The 19,054-nt window shown below is 40.4% G+C and overlaps 1 protein-coding gene across 5 annotated transcripts in view; it reads left to right on the top strand.

Moving 5' to 3' along the window:
• The window catches only part of diaph2 (diaphanous-related formin 2), a 369,056-nt gene that overhangs the window by 210,762 nt on the left and 139,240 nt on the right, over positions 1-19,054 (top strand). For all 5 annotated transcript variants that reach the window (XM_041943749.1, XM_041943748.1, XM_041943750.1 and 2 more), the window contains one exon: positions 16,867-16,968. In XM_041943749.1, the coding sequence (XP_041799683.1) occupies positions 16,867-16,968 (102 nt within the window). The remainder of the gene's footprint in view (positions 1-16,866; positions 16,969-19,054) is intronic.

Here is a 19,054-nt window from a genome sequence, read left to right as displayed (position 1 = left end):
CCTCAATTGCACTAATATTTTTTGCTCTGTCCTTGTGTTAAGCGCGAAAGCAGTCCTGTCGTCTTTTGTCTTTGTTTTATTTCAGAAGTAGGAGGTGTAAACCTTGGGAGTGAACAGCAAATAGAGGATTTGATTTCAATATAATTTTGGCAGTGATACACTGTGTTGTGTGCATGAGTGTTATTTCTTTTTTCCAACCAGAGGTGGGCATCATTCAAGTGCAGCTTTTAAACTTTAGTCCTTGGAAAAAAAAAAAAAAAATAGATATATATATTGATATAACCTTTGTACTGATATATGTCCTTTCACACATGGCTTATCAACAAACCATTGCACAGGAGCTAGTCTGCTTCCTCGCCACTGCTTGGATCCCAGACACTAGTAAAAGGTGGTGAGGCAATATATATTTAGATTGGGCCAATCTAGAGAGCTACCCTGCAGGGCTATTATTTTGAGCTCTGATAACCTTTAATTGGCTGGCAATCTGGCAGAAAGTACAGAGTGTATGTTATAAGATAGCAGACCCCCTTTGCTTTGTGAAGAAGAAAGGAAGTTAAGGTGTTGACCTTTTCCAACCTTCAGCCTTTCCATACCTGCCAGCAGGGCAGCTGTGTCCCCAACACACCATCACCAGGGTCTGGTTGCACACAGCACCACACAAATGGTTGGACTGGTTGTAAAAGTCTGCCTGCGCTACTGGGAGAAGAAGCACAACACCCACCATGAAACAGCCACCATTATAGAGACTTTGAGAGCCTACAGATACCAAGTAGATATTCGTAGCTTGGCTGCTAGTCAATTGTCAACTGGCAGCACTTGAATAGTTGCAACTCTTTGTCCAATTTCCCAAGGCTGTTGGGAAATCTCAAAGTCAGTTACATAGCATTGAAACGCATTTTAGCATTGAATACTGATAAAATATTAACAAGTAATGGTCAAGGCTAACAAACATGGACAAGTAAAAAAGATCCAGCATGCATTCTTGTTTTTTCTCAGTGATTCAGTTACCATGATACCGGCATCAGCTGTAACCTTCAAGTTCATTTTGTTCCTGTTTAAGAAAAATGTGTGTGAATCAGTGCTTTTAAGGATATGACAGGTGGTCAAGTGACAAAAATCTTTCTTCACATGCAAGCACTTCTTTGTGGGGGTTTCTGTTGCTCCCCTTTCCTCATCCCTTTCCCTATTTAAGCAAGACAATGAGGCTGATAGAAAAAAAGAAGGAGGCTCAACGAGGCTCCTAAGAGCAAGTGTGTGAGTCAGCATAAGCATCTGGGAACCGAGCTAATGTCACGAAATCCAGGGGGAGGCGGGAGGACCAACTGAGTTGAGTTATCGGTGCAGAAGGAGCCCACATCTGGCAAGTGTGTCACTGCTGGTTAGATAACGATGCTAAGACAGAGTAAAGCCTGGCCAAGGCAATTAGGACAACACTCTAAGAAAAATGTTTATTTCGTTCCAGTATACTGTGTCAGTGTTTTTTCCTCCTTGTGTAGTGTTTTGCATGTACAAGCTAGAATTGCTCCATTATCGTCCATTAAAACTGTAGTAGGTAGTTTACTTTTGGCATCGTTGGTCTAAAACTCCATAATAACGCTTCAGCATATTGTAATTCAAGTTGTCAGAGAGAAAACTTCTGCACTTCCTCTTGGCTGTATTTCCCGGCTTTAGAAAATCAATCAATTAATCAATTGCAGGTTATTTCAGAGTGTGGGTGTTCCTATTGGCTGTTCTACAAATGCAGGTGCGTGTGCACATCTCTTCAGATGCTGAAAGCCTTGTCTTGCATAGCCAGAATTATCTCAACAGTTCATCTTGAAAAGACGTGAAAGTGAAAGCCTCATTCAAAGGTGGAAAATTCTGCAGAAAATCCTGCAAATTGTGTAAACATTTGTACAATTGTACAAAATACGTGTGTAAAATATGTGCCACTACACAAAACTTTGGGTTACTTTTGTTTTCAATACCCTGGCACTCGACTTCACGAGAGGCAAAGAGGCACGATGACAAAAAGTGGGGAATAACTTTTGTGAGTGGGCCAGTGGTGTGTGTGTGTGTGTGTGTGTGTGTGTGTGTGTGTGTGTGTGTGTGTGTGTGTGTGTGTGTGTGTGTGTGTAGTGTACTAGCCTCTCATGGTGCTGTTAGATGGTGTTGCAGCTGCCTATGAACTGTGGGCCGCTCCACTCTGGGGCTGGGAAGCACTAGAGGGGCAAGTTGATGCGAGAGCGACCTGGGTCTTGGTGAGGCTCACATCATACAGAGTGGGCCCTACGAGGCATGAGTTTTCGCAGGGCAGCTGACTCCTTTTGCTGCTGTTCAAACTGGCACAGGCTTTTGGGCAGCACCTGAGAAGTTTTTTATGCATGTGTGATGGGGCGACTGCAGAGGAGGAGGGGGGCCTTAGCCAGCTTTCACACTCTAAAGCATATTCAGATGTCATAGCAGGTTTTGTTCTTGCAGAGTAGGAACATGCAGTGTTACCTTTTTCCAGTTGCACTTGCCACAGCCTAAATTTCACTTCAAATGATTTCACATTTGAAAGCTGAGAGCTGAGAAGCTGCTGGAGCTTGAGGTTTAGCTCTGAGACGTTCTTGCTAATGTCCACCATGAAGGCCAAATCACACAGACACTTGCTATCACATCCATGTCAGGTTTTCCTTTATCTCTGTGAATTATTCCAGACAAACTGACACTGTGGAACAATCTTACTTTTTACTGGAGCAACAAGGCGCTCCTTCACAAACTCTCCTTCTCAATAAGGTTTCAGCTTTGTAGCTATTAGCTCGCTCACCACAAAACTTGCCTGCATACCACTGTGTCTGTCAGAATGTGGTCTTGTGAAAGCTGCTTGCTGGGGACCCAAACTCTGGTGAAGAGTGTTAACTTTATCCAATACCCCCTGCAGTCTCTGCTTGGAAACATTATGGCATTTGAACAATAAGCAATGAATAAGAATAATAATGAGTGTAACATTTTCTATTTCTATCTAGTTTTCCACTGATAAAAAAAAAAAAAATGTTCAAAATTGTTCATGACGCTGAAAATATACAGTGTAGCTGAAGGTCTTTCACAGCCATCCCCTACCCAGATGATTGTGGTTTTAATGTGTTTTCTTTTCCTATTGTTGTCAGTAGGTCAATCAACGTCATGGTTACGTAAGCTGCTGGAGAGCAGAGATCTCACATTAACGTAACATTGGAGAATTTGCTATCAGCTCCTAAATCAGAGACACACAATGCGTCTCGATTTCTCCAGGACACAGTTAATACAACTAGCATGACTGTAGTTGTAAGAAAATGTCTGAGTCAGAAACAAAGATGGACTAACTGCCTGAGCCTTGTCTGCCTCGGTTTCGTATGTGGGTTTGACGAACAACAGAGTTTGCTCTTAGCTTTTTACAGCAGTCTAAACACTTCTGAACATAGACAGTGTTGTAAGGCAACATTTGGCAAGAAAAGTAAAACTAACACAGGGCTACTTTTTATTTGCATCAAAAATGTATACTTAGACAATCTTCCTGGTGAAGTAAGAGATTATAGAACAAAATCATGCAGAAATGTGCTCACAAATTAAACAAGGAAGCGAGTGGCACATGCCTAAGAATCACAGCAAGAGCTATAGAGAGGCACTGAAGGGGAGCAAAGAGACTTCCTGCTGGGTGACACAGTCCTGAGTGTGGGCTCCATCTGCACAGTGCTCATCTACACTCATTATGCTGATTAATCACTCTACACCACCCACTTTCAGCCACACGCCAATCACCATTTATCCACATGGACAACTGCACACACATACAGAGTAGGAAGATGCATCTGCATGGCTTGGGCAATACTCAAAGGAAATATGTTTACAATCTTGCTAATGTTAGAAGGAGTGGGTGATGGTGTGCATCTCAAATAAAAGTAAATAAATCATGGAGTTGAAATAGTGAAAGAAAGAAAAGAAAGAAACATATTTTGCCTTTGACATTTTGTTGCTGTTGCTTTTGAATTTAAAAATTAAACAGAAAACAGAAAAAAATGGCTTATTACTAGACCATGGCAAATTTAATGGCTAATGTTAGCACTGGTTAAATATTAGTCCTCATATTTTATAACAAAGGTGTTAAACATGCAGTTGGTTTGATGTCCATGCTTTTCTCTTATTGACTGAGCATTTTTATCAGTTTAACAAATTGTTAGGCATCACTGCACCTGGCAGTTCCACACAGCTCTCTTGTATTCATGTACACTCACCAAGAGCCCTGATAAACAATGATTCAGTTTTCGGTCTTGTAGCACTTGATAGCAGAAGAAAATAAAACACTACAAAACTCTGCGCAGTTTAAAATTGTGCCTTGGCATTATTTTGCAAAGACTCGTGACAAGCAAGTGGGGCATTGATAAATGGAAGGAATAGTGAAAATAGAAGGAAGCAAGGAAGCAAGAGGTGTTCATAATGCATCCAAAACTCTGTAACTCAATCTTATTATCTTCCTTCTCCGTCGACATGTCTAATGTAATGATTTGTCAGCAGAATGTGACTGCGCGCTGGCCTTGAAGTACCCCTACAATGTGTCACCGTGGCAGAGTGGATAGATAGGAGTTGATTGGTTCTCCTTATTCTGCATTAGGGCCCATCAACGCCTCAGAGATGATGTACACATCCCTGAATGCTGGCAGACAGTCCTGGCTCTCACCATTCATCCAGGCTTCATATGAATCCTTGCAATTCCTCACTTATTTTCACCTCCATGCGCACAGCATACAAACATGCGTACAGTACATGCAAATCCCCTCTGTCCTAGCCCCTGCACAGTTTTGTCATCCTACCAATAAATGTGTGTAAGGTCCATGGACATGTGCAAACACACACGTTTGCATGCAATCCCTCTCTCACTCTGTCCTCACCATCTCATTTGACTGTAATATTCATAGTGCTGGTGGACAGAGGGCACTTTTGTATATCAGGTCAGCTTCATCAAATTCAAAAAGACATCAGAGCCCCCACCACTACCATACCCTGTATAACAATGAGATGAAGAGGACAATGAAAAACAATAATGAACAATGGCTCAGTGAAAACAGATTGAGTCTCAGACATTTTGGCAAAGGTCTGCTTTTAAAGAGCTGACAGCCTGACAAAGCTATTCATTGCTATTGTTGGCTGGCAACAGAAGCAGCAAGGGAGGGTTCTGCAGACCTTGTTTGTGTAGCAAAGAGTCAGACACGTGCGCTCTGGGCTTCGGGGTCCTGGTTGCAGTGTGTTTGCATTTAGTTTGGCACTACAGGATGTCTAGCCCCCCCAGTTCTTTTCAGTAGCACCCTTGCTAAGTGCATATTCTACCTCACTTGTATTGTTTAAATCATGATGTGGCTATGCCAATGACCTCGCTGTCATTGACTTAAGTTGGCTCTGTTTGGTGTTTTAATTTCTCCAAAAGTCCCTCACAGCGTCTTTATCCCAGGGGGAAGGTTTAACTGGCATAATGATGGTAGTTGGTCCCATGCCCTTACAGTTCCTGCCAATGGAACACAAGGAGGCCAAACAATGGCCAGATTAATAATAAGCACTTGTAAACTTGAATAGTTTATGGTGTAATCAACTGATACACATGCAGAGGAACGCTCATAATAGTTCACTGGCAAGATTACTGCGATGTAATAGGAGGCTGAGAGCATAATTGTGATTAAATAAATTCATTACCTTATTGTGTTATTTTGTTATTGCAGTGTCATTACTTCCTGAAGAGTTTTTGACACAGCCCACATCATTTTGTGTCGGTGTTTTACCTTCAGTTCAGCAGCGTTAGTCCGGCTGCACGTTATTATAAGAGCTCATTCCACCGTAAGGGTGAAAAATGATGGAGATGAGCGAAAGCAGCAACAGCGCTAAATTATTGTCAAGAGCATCATACAGTAGAAGTGGAAAATAATGTAAATAATGTGAAATATATTGTTATTGTATATTCATATATTGATATATCATTCTTTCTCATTATGTACCAACTAGAGATTTCTGAGGCATCTGCTTGTTTAAGTGGAGTTCACTCATACTGAAATATTTATTCCAATGATTTATGCACTGAATCATTTTCACTATTTTGTCAGGAGATTTGTCAGAGTAAATTACTGTATGTTCTAAAACTGCAGTGACTCGTTGCACCGAATTACTTCGATCAGTCAAATCACCTAGTATTTTATTAGGATTTCCTTTTCAAGGTGGCTAAAAGCTGGTGTTAAGATGGGCCATCGTACTGATAAAGCGCTGCACTGGAAACCCTTTTCTGTTGCGGCAGTGGTCCCTGGAAATTTGTTAAATACGTTCAAGTGGCTGACAATGTTGTTATTGTTGTATTACACATGCTTTGCAATCTCTGGGAGGAACTGTGTCCAAAGGCGTTTTTAGGAAGATTTCTTACTTACAGTAGGAGGGATTAAGTGGTATTGCTTTCCAGGAATTTAGATTAATGCTTAAAAAGTGTATTCTCCAAGCTCTCCAAGCTTCTTCTTTTGTCTCACAGCTGTTTTCTCTTATTTTTCGTGTGAAACATTTCTGCTGGACTACCTTGCGTTCCCTAGTTGCTTAATTTGCACGTCTTGGGGAATTGTTGTTTGTGATTACAGTTTACAAATAATGAAATAATAATAAATAACCACCCCCGGAGGCAAATATAAGCTTTTTAAGATCTAATCATCTTTTCTACCTCCATCATACAGCCCATGGTTCCTCATGCAGTACGTATAGTTAAGCCTTTGCGGTGTCCCTGTGATGTCAAATTATGGACCCATTTTAATAGTACATCAAATCAAAGCGCATCACTACATTGATCTCAGTGGGTCAGAGCTAATCCATCAGCACAAAGGGCTTGTATTTAGTGTTTCAAACTTAAGTTGTGCACTGCTGCACAGGTACATAACTTGATATATTGTGAAATTACCCACATATTTAAAACAATGTATTGTCTTTAATGTGACGGGAAGATTGTCCTGTCAGTGGGTGTGGGTGCAGGAATACTTAAACTATTCACATATGCTGTAGCTCAGTTATTGAGAGTTGGTTATTGTATGTTATTTAATGTGTTTCATGGATTAAAAACAATCAGATGTGTGAAATACATGACAAGCAACCTGTGCATTAAAAAAACAATGCACCAACAAGTATTGACATGGATGTAAATGATGCTAACCAGTTATCAGGGAAAAACTGCACTGTGGACCACTGGGATTTGGATTAAGGACAAATTCAGGCCCAGAGGGCAAATGTGGCCCTGACAGTTTTCATGTAGCTAAAGAAAGAGAGGGAGAGACAAGTGAAATGGGTCACATTTTATATGACAGGACACATGTTCATCACTAGCAATTTACTTAAGCACTTATTAATGACATATTCTTGGGGTTGGGGGTCATTGTTATTAAAGGTTATATTATTAGGATGGTAATTCATGTACAACAACTTCCTTACTTACCACCAATAAGCAGTAACTAGGAGGCCATTGACTCTTAGTTAATGACTTTATTGTTGTGGAAAATGCTCATGCAGACAGAGGCATTAATAAGTGCTTTATAATGACCAATGAAGAGGCAACATGCTAATATGCATGCTAATAAGCAGCCTGTTAATGGTGAATATGTGCACCTTAATATGAAGTGTTACTGTGAATTGACATAGATAGACACAGAATAATTTCAAACAAACAGAAAGAACAGTTTTGTAGGCTGCTGCAGAGCAGCTTTTTTCCCCCAGCCCTCCCCAGAACATGCGAAGTGATCTAGCTGCTTGAAATCAGGGAGTCATCGCTAAATGTTTAAGCACGCCCAGTTTTTGGTGTGTGTGGTAAGCTAACTCTCGTCAGCGGATGATATGGCCCTGGGGGCTTGTTTTGCGGAATATCAGAGTGGCTTCTTAATGTTTAATGTCTGCCAATGTATTTTATATTACCCCATCTCCTTTTCAAAAGGAAATGCTAATGACTAACACTGCACAGCCACTATTCATTTGTAATTAGAATTGCCCTATGTTGTGTGCAAATGCACTACTCAGAATATCAAAGAAGTGTCCAGCATCTCTTGTATTTAAACTCAGCATGTCTTAATGAGTAAATGTGTGCACATCATCTCCAGCACTCATTGGTTCACATGTCAGGGCTCTTAAGTAAACAGTGAGAAACATTTGTATTAATTTATGATTCAGAATAAGCGCTAGAATCTTACACCTTAGCATGGAAATCTATGTCAAGTCAAAATAATACAGGTAAAATGCTGTTATGTGGCTGATGAGGAGCACCACATGTAAGTCACCCATTTATGCTGCATCTTATTCCCCAGCATCTGTAAGTTTCTATCTGTACACTGTCATCAATTTAGCAACAGCTGCCCCGAGTTCTTGTTTCCTACCACCACAATATCATGACCCAATCAAAAAGAAGTTAGTATTTCAGACTTTTTGTGCCATATGTCTGCCTTCCCTGTCTGGGAATTGAAATGTGCTGTTGTAGTATGCACACTAATATAAATGACATTTCTTTCATTTTGTTTCACCAGTATGATTTTGATCCCCAGATAGTCAATGTGGCTGTGTTTTATTTAATATCAGCTCATACTATGAACTGACAACACAAAGTGATGACAACACAGTCCAACAGCAGGGAGCTGAAGTGCTTGGCAAAAATGCAGGAAAACAATGGAATTCTACAGTGACTTTTGATTTGACACAAATAACTTAATGGCTTTAACACATAACCATTAGAATTTCCACGTAAACTTTTTATATTAGCACTTGCAGCAGTATCTTCCTAATTGATTGCACCCTGCATGTTAAAGAAGCTCTGCATAGCTCGGCCCTTCAGGAAATGCATACATCAGTCTTCTCTCCAATTATTTTTTTGATTTATGTTTTTTTTTTTTTTTTTAATAATAATGTTCCCTTCCTTTTAAATTGTAGCAATTTACATAGTGTGTCACATGAAATCCTAATACACACTGACTTGGCTGTCTCACACTGAACACTGGCGTTGTCAGCTTTCGGCTTTGCGCTACTTCCCTTCACCTCGCCATGGCAACAACCTTTCCGCCAGGTCTCTCAGGAGTCTTTCGCACTAGCCTTGCTTGTTATTATTGTTTATCTCTCTTGTCAATCACCCAGATCACCACGATGCTCATCCATATGCATGGGCTCATCATTACACGTGGTAGCCTATTGGCTGCAGTGCCTGGCAGTGCCCATGCCAGCCTTTGTTCTCTGCTGTAACAACAGGTGATTGTGGCAGCCTGGCACATTGTTGGGCATCATTTGCATGGTGTAAAAGTGCACATGTGGGGCAAGGCGATAAGTATGGCTGTGCATTGGGCCTGTTGGATTAGAGTTTAAGCAGGAGAAACGGGGTCCCCCTTGGGCTTAATTGTGGTGTATTTTGGCACACAGCACATAACTCTCTTCCGCATCAAATGCTAATTTAACAATGAAATGTGAAATACATTATGCTGATTTGGGAGGGCTGGGAAAAAAGACAGAAAGGAGGAGAAGTGTTGAATAAACAAAGTAAAGGCAGAGGAAAGCGAGGCAAGGTTTAGCTTGGCGCAATATCAAATGCGCTTCAGAAATTGATGGCCAGGACCCAAGGTACTACATGTACTTTTCACTGATCATCACCAAGCTGCTGATCTCTAGCCACAGGGTCCAGGCCAGGTACTCTGTCCTCAGGTTGAATATTGATTAAAAGCACACTCATTCACACACACACACACACACACACACACACACACACACACACACACACACACACACACACACACACACACACTGAAATGCATACAACCAGGCAAGTTCATGCACAATACAGAACAACAGTTAAATTTTGATTAGGTGGAGTTCATACAACTTCTCCTCAGGCACACTGGGTGCTGTATTTTCTTAACCGAGTAAGAATTAGTTTTCTGTTTTCACTCTCCAATTCAGTGTCTTTGTTTCTGTGACAGATGGCACATCACTCAGAGAACGCTCTCAGACAGCAGACTCCACAAACAAATTAATTTCTATTACTGTTTTGCATGCTAGCGCTCTTCTTATTTGATTGACAGTCTCATCATATGCCAGCACTGTATTAGGATGACTGTATGGGGCATTGTAAAATGAGAATATTCACAAATGAGAGTTGAATAAATTCAGTGCAGTGCAGCAAAGTTCATCCCCTTTTTCCATACTGACAAGTTTGTTTGTTTGTTTTTTAGCAAATGTTCTGCATAGAGCTTGTCTTCATGTCTTAATTAAAAACAGTTGTATCAAAGTTGATACCATTAAATGATCATATGTGCATTCTCATTTTAAAGCATACAATATGTAAAAGTTAGATTAATGTGTGAGTCCTGAGGGCTCACAGCAGATTCATGTGGGGGTGGAATAAGCCTCAGAAACAATTCATTTATCTCTTCCTGTCTCTTTTTTTGTTTGTTTGTTTCTTTTCTGTCTCTGTTACTCTTCCATGTCCTCGTCTCTTTCTTTACCAGATTCTATCTCTCTGTTTATCTCTTTTCTTTCTTTATGTGAACCCCCTATTTGCCTTGTTAATTTCCCGCTTAATCCTGCTTCACACCTTTCATGGGAAATGTAAGTGCTCAGGTGTGCACATTTAAGAAATTCCTCCATATTTCCTTCGAAAAGACACATTTAATGTCACACTAAGTCTGTCAGGTTTCCCAGCCCCAGCCCTCAAATTAATCCCTCCCCTCTCTATCTCTCTCTCTCAACCTTTCTTCCTCCCTCTCACTGCTTCTGTGTCTTTCTCGCAGACTGCAGTTCTCATTTAGTTTAATGCGATTTTAGAATCTGTCACACTCAGTTTGTTGCCTGTCAGCCTGTCACTGTAGCTTTGCTCGTAGTGAGATTTGAGGTGTTTGTGTGGTTTGGCAGGGTGTAGATTGTGTCAGACTACAACAACCTGCACGACTGATGTTCATTAACATATTCACCTGTGAGACAAGATTTGTAGTTTGGTGTTGTTTGCTCTTTGTTTACTTCCCTAAGTTCTCCTCTAATTGTTGAGGTTACACGTTGGAAACATGCTAATGTTAGTGAACGTTTTCAAGACGAGATAAAACCTCAGTGTTTCAAATAAAACGGATGTGGGTTTTTGTAAAATTAAAGATATTCAGACAAGAAATACTGCATTTGGAAGGTACTGCTCTCCACTTTGCTGAGCATTATCTGTCAAAACTGTCCCCATTCTCATAAACAAAAACACAACTTGATAGTCTTTGTTCCACATATTCAGTTTTCAGTTCTGTGGTAGTAACCTTTTGTTGATGGGTGCTGTCTACACCCACAAACTATTGTGCAAAGTTACTTTTTTTCTCTTTTGACTCTTAAGTTTAGTTTTGAGAAAAAAAAAACAAAAACAACTTTTGAAATTCCACATAATGTCTCTTTTGGAACCGTCAAGCGCTGGTTTGGGAAGTAAGGCTTGAAGAACGCAGAGAAGTCGTCTCGTCTGTCTATTATTTTGCCATTGATTCAAACTGAAGTCTTCACTGATTCGCCATGAGCCAGATAGGGAGCCTGCTGAGGTGTCACGGCGGGGGAGGCGGCAGTCCCATGTTGCTCTTCATACCAAGCATGGACAAAATACCACATGTTCCTCTGTGTCCCAAAATTGAGGAGAGAATCAATTAAAAGGAGAAAATCACATCTGTCAAGCACATGGCAGACTCGACTCCTCTTCTGTCTTTGTTGTAGACCTCCCATAGACCGAGTAGAGAGGAACACAGTTTACTCAGATCATCTTTCAGACATCAGGTGGTTCTCCCTCGTTTCTCCTTTATTTAACCCAGTTTAATAAAGACTTTATTGCTCTGAGAAAAGCTTTATCGATTGACGTGTCTCAGGCTACAGCTTAAGGTTTCTTGGTTTTCTTTATCGTTGTGACGTTACTACTGGGAACACGCTTCTCTGTGCTGTAAGTATGTGTCACAGTGAAGGGGTCGTAAAGCGAGGGTGGTGCATGTTACAGCTCAGCAAAGGAAGGAAGATGGACACCCAAGGAAAGGATTAGGTTACAATTCAGCTTTTTGGCACAATATAATCTCTACACACACACACATATATATACATAGTTCACACTTTGACTGACATTCATTGTACTCAACATCAATGTTTTTTTTTTTTAGCACTTTGACTTTGCACCACCTGCTGTTCTCAACAGCATGCAGCCCTGTAAACTGGAGGCTTAAGTTCACGCCTAAATCATGCCTAATACGCCCCCACCCGCGCCCCCACCTTTTAAACTGTATTAACTTGGCATGCGCTCGCTGGTGCTGTGAGACTGTGAACTTGATTCACTGGAAGCTAGTTGACAGCAGCAGAGATCAAAGTATGAAAATGAAAGCCCTACAGATACTGCCATCCTCTACAAATGTTTAGTGAACCGTAACATGTATCGCATTGCTTTTGCACTTTCCTTTACCCCGACGTCCGCTTCCAATCTTCAAGCACAGACCTTTCACACTCAGGGCAGCAGTTATAGAATCAATTCACCAGTATTTGCGATATATGTACGTAAAGTTTTAACATGTGTATACATTTCGCTAATATGTTCTTTTCACAAAGTTCAGTTATCTTGTTGAAATGTTTGAAACGACAGCTACTCCTTCTTCTTCATTAAATGGACAACAGGTGTTTTCCTACTTTACTGTATGCTTCGTATTCCGTGTTTGTGCGCTGGAGGCTTCACGTTTCCGCATCCACACTTTTGCAAGTTGAATATTGGACCTGGATTGGCTTCAGAGCTGTTCGTGATGTCACAGATCGCGCCTTAGGCCCGCCCCTGAAAATGGGATTTTCAATGAGCACAGAGGAGACTTTCCACTTTCAGCCAAGTGTCAAAATGCAGATACATCATTCTGTGCAGTGAAGCTGAAGCACTCAACGGTAGGAACAAGACAAAAAGCATATTTTTGAGTGGAGGGAGACTTTAATGAATTTATTTAATTTTTGCATATATGTACCAAAAATGTACAGTTCCAAATTAAAGTGAGGGGGAAACACCATTTGCAGTGTGGTGAACTTCTCCCGGAGTCCTTGCGTTGACCTGTGGCTGTAAATCTATGGTACATCGATTGAGTATTATGTGCAGTGATATCCTAATCTGTTTCAGAATAGATTAACAACCAAAACCAATTATTTGCACATTAGCGACATTGTTGTTCTTTAAATTGAAATTTAACACATTTTGACAGGCGTGCATTCACATAAATCGTGCTTGTGCTTGTGTTATTGGACTGCCGCTGTCCCTGACAATGATTAATTGATTCCGATTAGTCAAACAGAGAACACGGTTGATTGACAACTGAAACACATTCTTTAATGATCACACCCTGAGTTTACAAAAAGGCAGTTTTGGGAGCCAAATAAAGATATGCATAAAAATCTACAACGCCGGAGTATTTTCATTAGTTTGTATATTTTCTTTTCCTATTGTGTTTGCTGATGATACCAATTTGGTTTGATCACATATTGGCTTTTATACCCTAATAAATAGTACAAATGAGGGATCGGTGAGAGTTGCAAGATGATTATGATGATCTCATTAAATAATAAAAAGGTTAATTATAGGATATTTGCAGGAAGGCAGGAGGTATGATGGGAATTACAGTATGCTGTCAGTCGATGGAACATTCGTTTCTTAGGCATTTTAGTTGATGAGAAATAAAACTGGAAAAAACAGACATGCAAAACCATACAAACAATTTGTAATAACACTTTGTCATCAGCGAACTATGGCTAAGTTTCATAAATGTCTCTTGTTTGATAACCTTTTATTATCCCTGTTTTGATTTATATATTTAATATACTGTACTCATTCAATCTATAAGATTGTCAACTCTCTCTTTTCTAACTGTGTGGCTTCTTGACCTTAACTGTCACATCTCTTATTATTTCTTATATGTGTGCTAATGAAAAATAAGAATAAATCAATGAAAATAATATTTAAAAAAGACCTAGAAATCTTTTTTTATTTTTTTTTTTTGGCTAAGATAAGTCTTTGTTGAAGTTGCTTGTTAATTGTACAACCAGTCAGACAAGTTCAGAAAAATAAAATAATCCCAACATTGTATCCACAACAAACATGGTGGCAGAGCAGCCTCATTTTCCACTTGTACTGTATCAGCAGTGTAATGCATATTTTCACTGAATCTATTTGTATTTCCATTTCCCAGCAGATTTGCAGTATATGTGTACTGGTTATTGAACATATTCACTTTTTCGCACATTCAGCCCACAGTCTGTTTTTATTCATGACAAGGAGATACTGAGCAGGATTTTAACCTGACCCACCAAATTTTGCTATTGCTGTTTTGCTGTTGGATTGCTGTATCTTGGCAAGTGTACTGATATGTAGCGCCTTCATCTTCGCCCAAGGCGGTAAATGAATGTGTAGTGTTGCTAGCATACTTCCAGTAATCTCTCCTAGACTGCTGTGTGTGTCTGGTGGCCTGTGGTGAGGAGTCTGGCCCAGCATCATCACCCACATCTCCCACATTGCTACACATATGGTGCTGCCTTTGTGTCAATTGTGCTCTATGGGGTTTCTAATAATTAACAAGATGACAGACAAATGCAATGACAAGCACAAGGTGGATTTGATTTTCTATTACCTAGTCATCTGTGTTTTTCAGATGCGTTCGATTGGCGCATTTCGACATGTTTTAGAATAATTTCACCTCTTTCAGAACATTGAATCCACTTCTAATCATCACACAGGCCTCCACTCTGGAAATGGCAAATCCAATGAAAAGTCTTAGCGCTGTCTGTACGTATGCTTACTGTAATTCACCAAAGTTCGAAACATACATTACAATGGGCTGAAAATGACTCCAAGGACACCTAATTTCTTTACTATGCCAAACCATACACTACTCAAACGGAAAGGTACTATGAAAGGCTCAATGTCCAACGTTGAAGACGTACCCCCAACTGCTCGTCTTTGCTCTGGAAGCAGTGCCAGAGGAGAACAGCCTAGATAATCGGATTTGCCACCGTGTTAGCATTAACTATTTCACTGGATGACTGGTTTGCTGCTGTGTTGATGTCGTTCCATTCAGAACCAGTGACACATTGTCAAGAAGAACTTTACGACTAATTCAGCTGCTAGTGTCTCTTGGAGTTCAAGAGAGGAATTTTATGCACAATGCGTTGCGTTCTTTCTTGTAGACTGGCAGATTTTTTTTTTATTATTAAGACTTCTTGACTTCGGAGAGGCTAATTATTATCAACTCTGTTCAGGTTTTCATGAACAGCTGCACATGCATTTAAGTCAATTGTTAAACTGTAACTAGAACCTGCATTTCAGCCAATAGTTAAACTGTAACTAAAACCTGCATTTCAGCCAATTGTTAAACTGTAACTAAAAACGACATTTCTGAACAAAAATGAAAGAAAGACTCTCAGTTTCAGGATTGCGTTATTTTTCTTTTGCTAGTTTTTTATGAAAAAGTCATCAGGTTTGTGAAACAGCATCAGTAAGAGTGTCTTTATGAAAGGCCACGAGTGAATAATTGGCTACATTAGCTTTGTATATAGTATAATACAGTATCCAGAACAGGATATCCATTGCTCTGAACCAAAAGGGGACAAAAAAAAGGAAAAACCACATGCGCCGTCATCATTTAACTCCAATATAAATCCATCCTTACAAATCCAATTACACAAATAATATGTTTTTTTTTATTATTTTTCATCAACAATCCTTTCTGCTTCTCCTGATATGATCAAAAGCCTTCATTATCATGGCACCATTGCTTGCCGGAGACCCTAATTGGAGCTTCAGCAAAAGCAAGCAACATTTGATATAATGGCTCCCTCCCAACCCGGAATGCCAGGCCTGCATTATGGCTTACTTTTTATATTGTTGAATTCCCTGAGGGAAGGACAGAGATGTCATCATTAGTGGGCAGTAGTCTCTGGCCGCGGTGCCTGTGGTAGCTGCTGAGGTCTATTCAGTGGTCAGCCAGGCCCGTGGCCCAGCAGCAGTGTCTGCTCTGTGTTTTCCCTGTCGCGATTCCCATCTGGTCACGTGACCCTGCGCCAGGCTGCTCCCGCTGAATAAATTTGGGAAACTAATGAGGAAGGAAGCTTCGTGGAGACCTGGAAAAGGGCACCTCTTCCTCTTCATCCCCTCAGAGAAAAGGAGGCAAAAAGTCGCTGTGGTCAATTTTATTAACTTGGCTGACCTTCACACAAACAATTAACATTTACAGAAAACAGAGCCCCTCCCATTATCTACCTCATCTCCATCTTAATCTTCAACCTCACCACCAGCAGCAACCTCCGATCTGTTTCTGCTTCTGCAAACAGCAAAGTGATGACGAACCCGTTGCGTGTATTTTTAAGACAATTGCAAGGTGACGTGGATTATGCAGAAAGCCAGTTATTTCTGAAGGTGCTTCAGTAATTGGCTAAGGCCCACCAGTGTCACAGTGAAAAGCCAACCGTGAGCAGTGATTATGTGACCTTATCTACTTATCCTCCTACCACACCACCAGCAAGCCTGTTTGCATTCACTCAAAGTGTAGGTCTGATAAAAGATAAATATATGGGGTGAAAAATGATGAAAAATAAAGGTGGAAAACATTTACAAATGTACAACACGCCTTACATGTGAATTCTTGTTCTATAAAATGTAATTTTTCAATCTGTTAACTCACCAGGTAAGTTGAATAGAAGTGCTCTCAGAAGCTTTGCTTGTATGGACTCTTTTTTCTTTTTTTCCTCCTGCTGTGTATGCTCCCCGTTCATCCCTGTCTCTGAGGTGATTTTTATCCTGACATGGACAGAAAATGAGATTTGCATTAACAGTAGCTCTGTATGTGTTTGTGTGTGTTCTCCTGTTTGTAGAACCTGATAAAGAACCTGCCGGAGCAGAAAGAGCTGAGTGCGCTAGCGGAACTAAAGGGTGAATATGAAGAGCTAGTGGAGTCGGAGCAGTTTGGCATTGTGGTGAGTATAATTTCCTGGTGACTACTGGATCGGCCCAAGAGAATACACAGTGTGCACAATCATGCTCCCGGTCTGCTGTAGTCAAACACTTGCAAGCATGCACAGTTGAGAAAATTCATTTTTTATTCATTACTAACTCTTTTTGTCTCTCTATACCTCAGACCCATGCACTGCACTGTTGCACTTGTGTCTGTCTTCAAACAGCATTGTTTCACGCACTTTTTTTAGCAGGGGACTGCTGGATTTGGACAGCGGTTTAGCAAGAGACCAGGAAATGAAGAAATGTATAATTTAGACAGAGTTGTAGTGATGTTTAATTAACACATCTAACAATATAAAGGGCATATTTAATAAAAGAGTCACAACTTGGTAGCCAGACTTCCAAATGACAGAAGCTATGATTTTAAAAAAAGGCACTTTTCACTCCAGCAAAGAACAGTTCAATCATTTTAGATGAGGATCCAGCATCAGGAATTCAGCGAACGCCATATTTTTGACATCAACTGTCAATGTTGTCTCATGATAAAATCATACCCTAAGGCTATGAATCCTGTCTGTAATAAAGTTCTTTGAAAAGCATGCCGCTGTAGTCAGCCAGCTTGGTGATGTATCCCAATCCTCTAATCGATTTAGCGAAGTTCTAGCTTTTCCAACAAAGGGATAAATAACGCCGTGGGTAACATATTGTTGATTTGGAGTATGTTTTTTCAGCCATCAAAAAGAACTAGGTATTCACCAGACAAATTTGTAATGATTAGCATTTAATTAGCTTAAATTAAGCAGGCAAACATTTAAGGCCCAATCTACAGGTTGACCCTATTGACGTAATTGACATAATTGAGGTTTTAAGTTAATTATCAGAAAGAATGTGTGTGTGTGTGTTCTTGTCCCACGTAAACGTCCTTTTATCCAGCAACCTGTTCTTCGCACATGATGGGACTCCTACACCTTGACCTACTACCTTTTCATGCCGGCCTGTGTTCCACCTGGTATTGAGGTTGAGTGAAAAGGCGCAGTTGTACTGTAAATCAGTTGTAGAAGGGGAAGTACATCATCAAGCTGTTCTGACCTTTTCCACTTAGTTACAGCTGTAATTACTTTTTAATTAACTGCTCTTGCCATCCATTTACCAAGTGAATACCCAGCACTTAAAGCAACTGTAAAAGGAAGCGTTATCTTTAAACTTAACTTTACAACGGGATCATAGAGGTACATTACACAGTGTTACAGAAGAAGTGTTCAATTAGACCCAAGGGTTGCAAAAGTGCGCCGTCTCCCCAGCTTTTCTCTTTATTCATTGAAGGCTTTTTTTTTTTTTTTTTTTTGCCTATGTCTTTTAGGAGATGTAATGAAGCATGGGGTGGCAGTTTCCCTCGTGATCTCTCCAATTCTGTGATCATATACCTCCCTGCTGATGAAGTAGCTCCTCAATGCAGAGCTATTTAGTTCCCCTGGGAAATAAGCCATGTTCAAGCTTTTCTCTGCCAGAGCTGTCACCAACGTGCTCGCTTTCATTGTGATTTCTCCTTATTGTATACAAATCAATTCAAGTGAGGGAGAAGGGAGGAGTGTTTGTGCATGTGTGCTCACACGTGTGTGTGTGTGTGTGTGTGTGTGTGTGCAAGGAATTGAGGTGGGTGGGAATATTGGTGTGTGGGGGGGCGTTGTTTGACAGACAACTTGCCCATACACATGAATAAATTTGAGCAGTAATGAAGCATTATGGGCCGGATCTGAAGGTTGCCTTGAAGCACCGGATTATGCAGCAATCTGTAGAATTTGTCTGTGGTTGCTGATTTGCCACATATCTTATAGCCAAAACCCTATTTGTTTTAATTCCCTCCCATTTTCATAGCTATTTTTGTCTCTCATTTTCGTCTGGCTTCAACGACTCCAGTCCTTTAGCCCAGAAATATTGATTGAGGTTGTTATATTATTTATGACAAATCTGTTTAGTGGGGGATTCCTTTGTCCATATGAAAGTCAGGAGGGAGGCAGGAAAGAGGTGATTCCCATTTGCTGAAGAGGGTAGCTGATTTTCCGTTCATTAAAACTAGTCACAGCAGTAATTACACCAGAGTTTCAA

Source organism: Chelmon rostratus, chromosome 9, assembly GCF_017976325.1.
Source record: "Chelmon rostratus isolate fCheRos1 chromosome 9, fCheRos1.pri, whole genome shotgun sequence".
In the NCBI taxonomy this organism is placed as follows: domain Eukaryota; kingdom Metazoa; phylum Chordata; class Actinopteri; order Chaetodontiformes; family Chaetodontidae; genus Chelmon; species Chelmon rostratus.
This window is presented reverse-complemented; position numbering and strand designations above follow the sequence as displayed.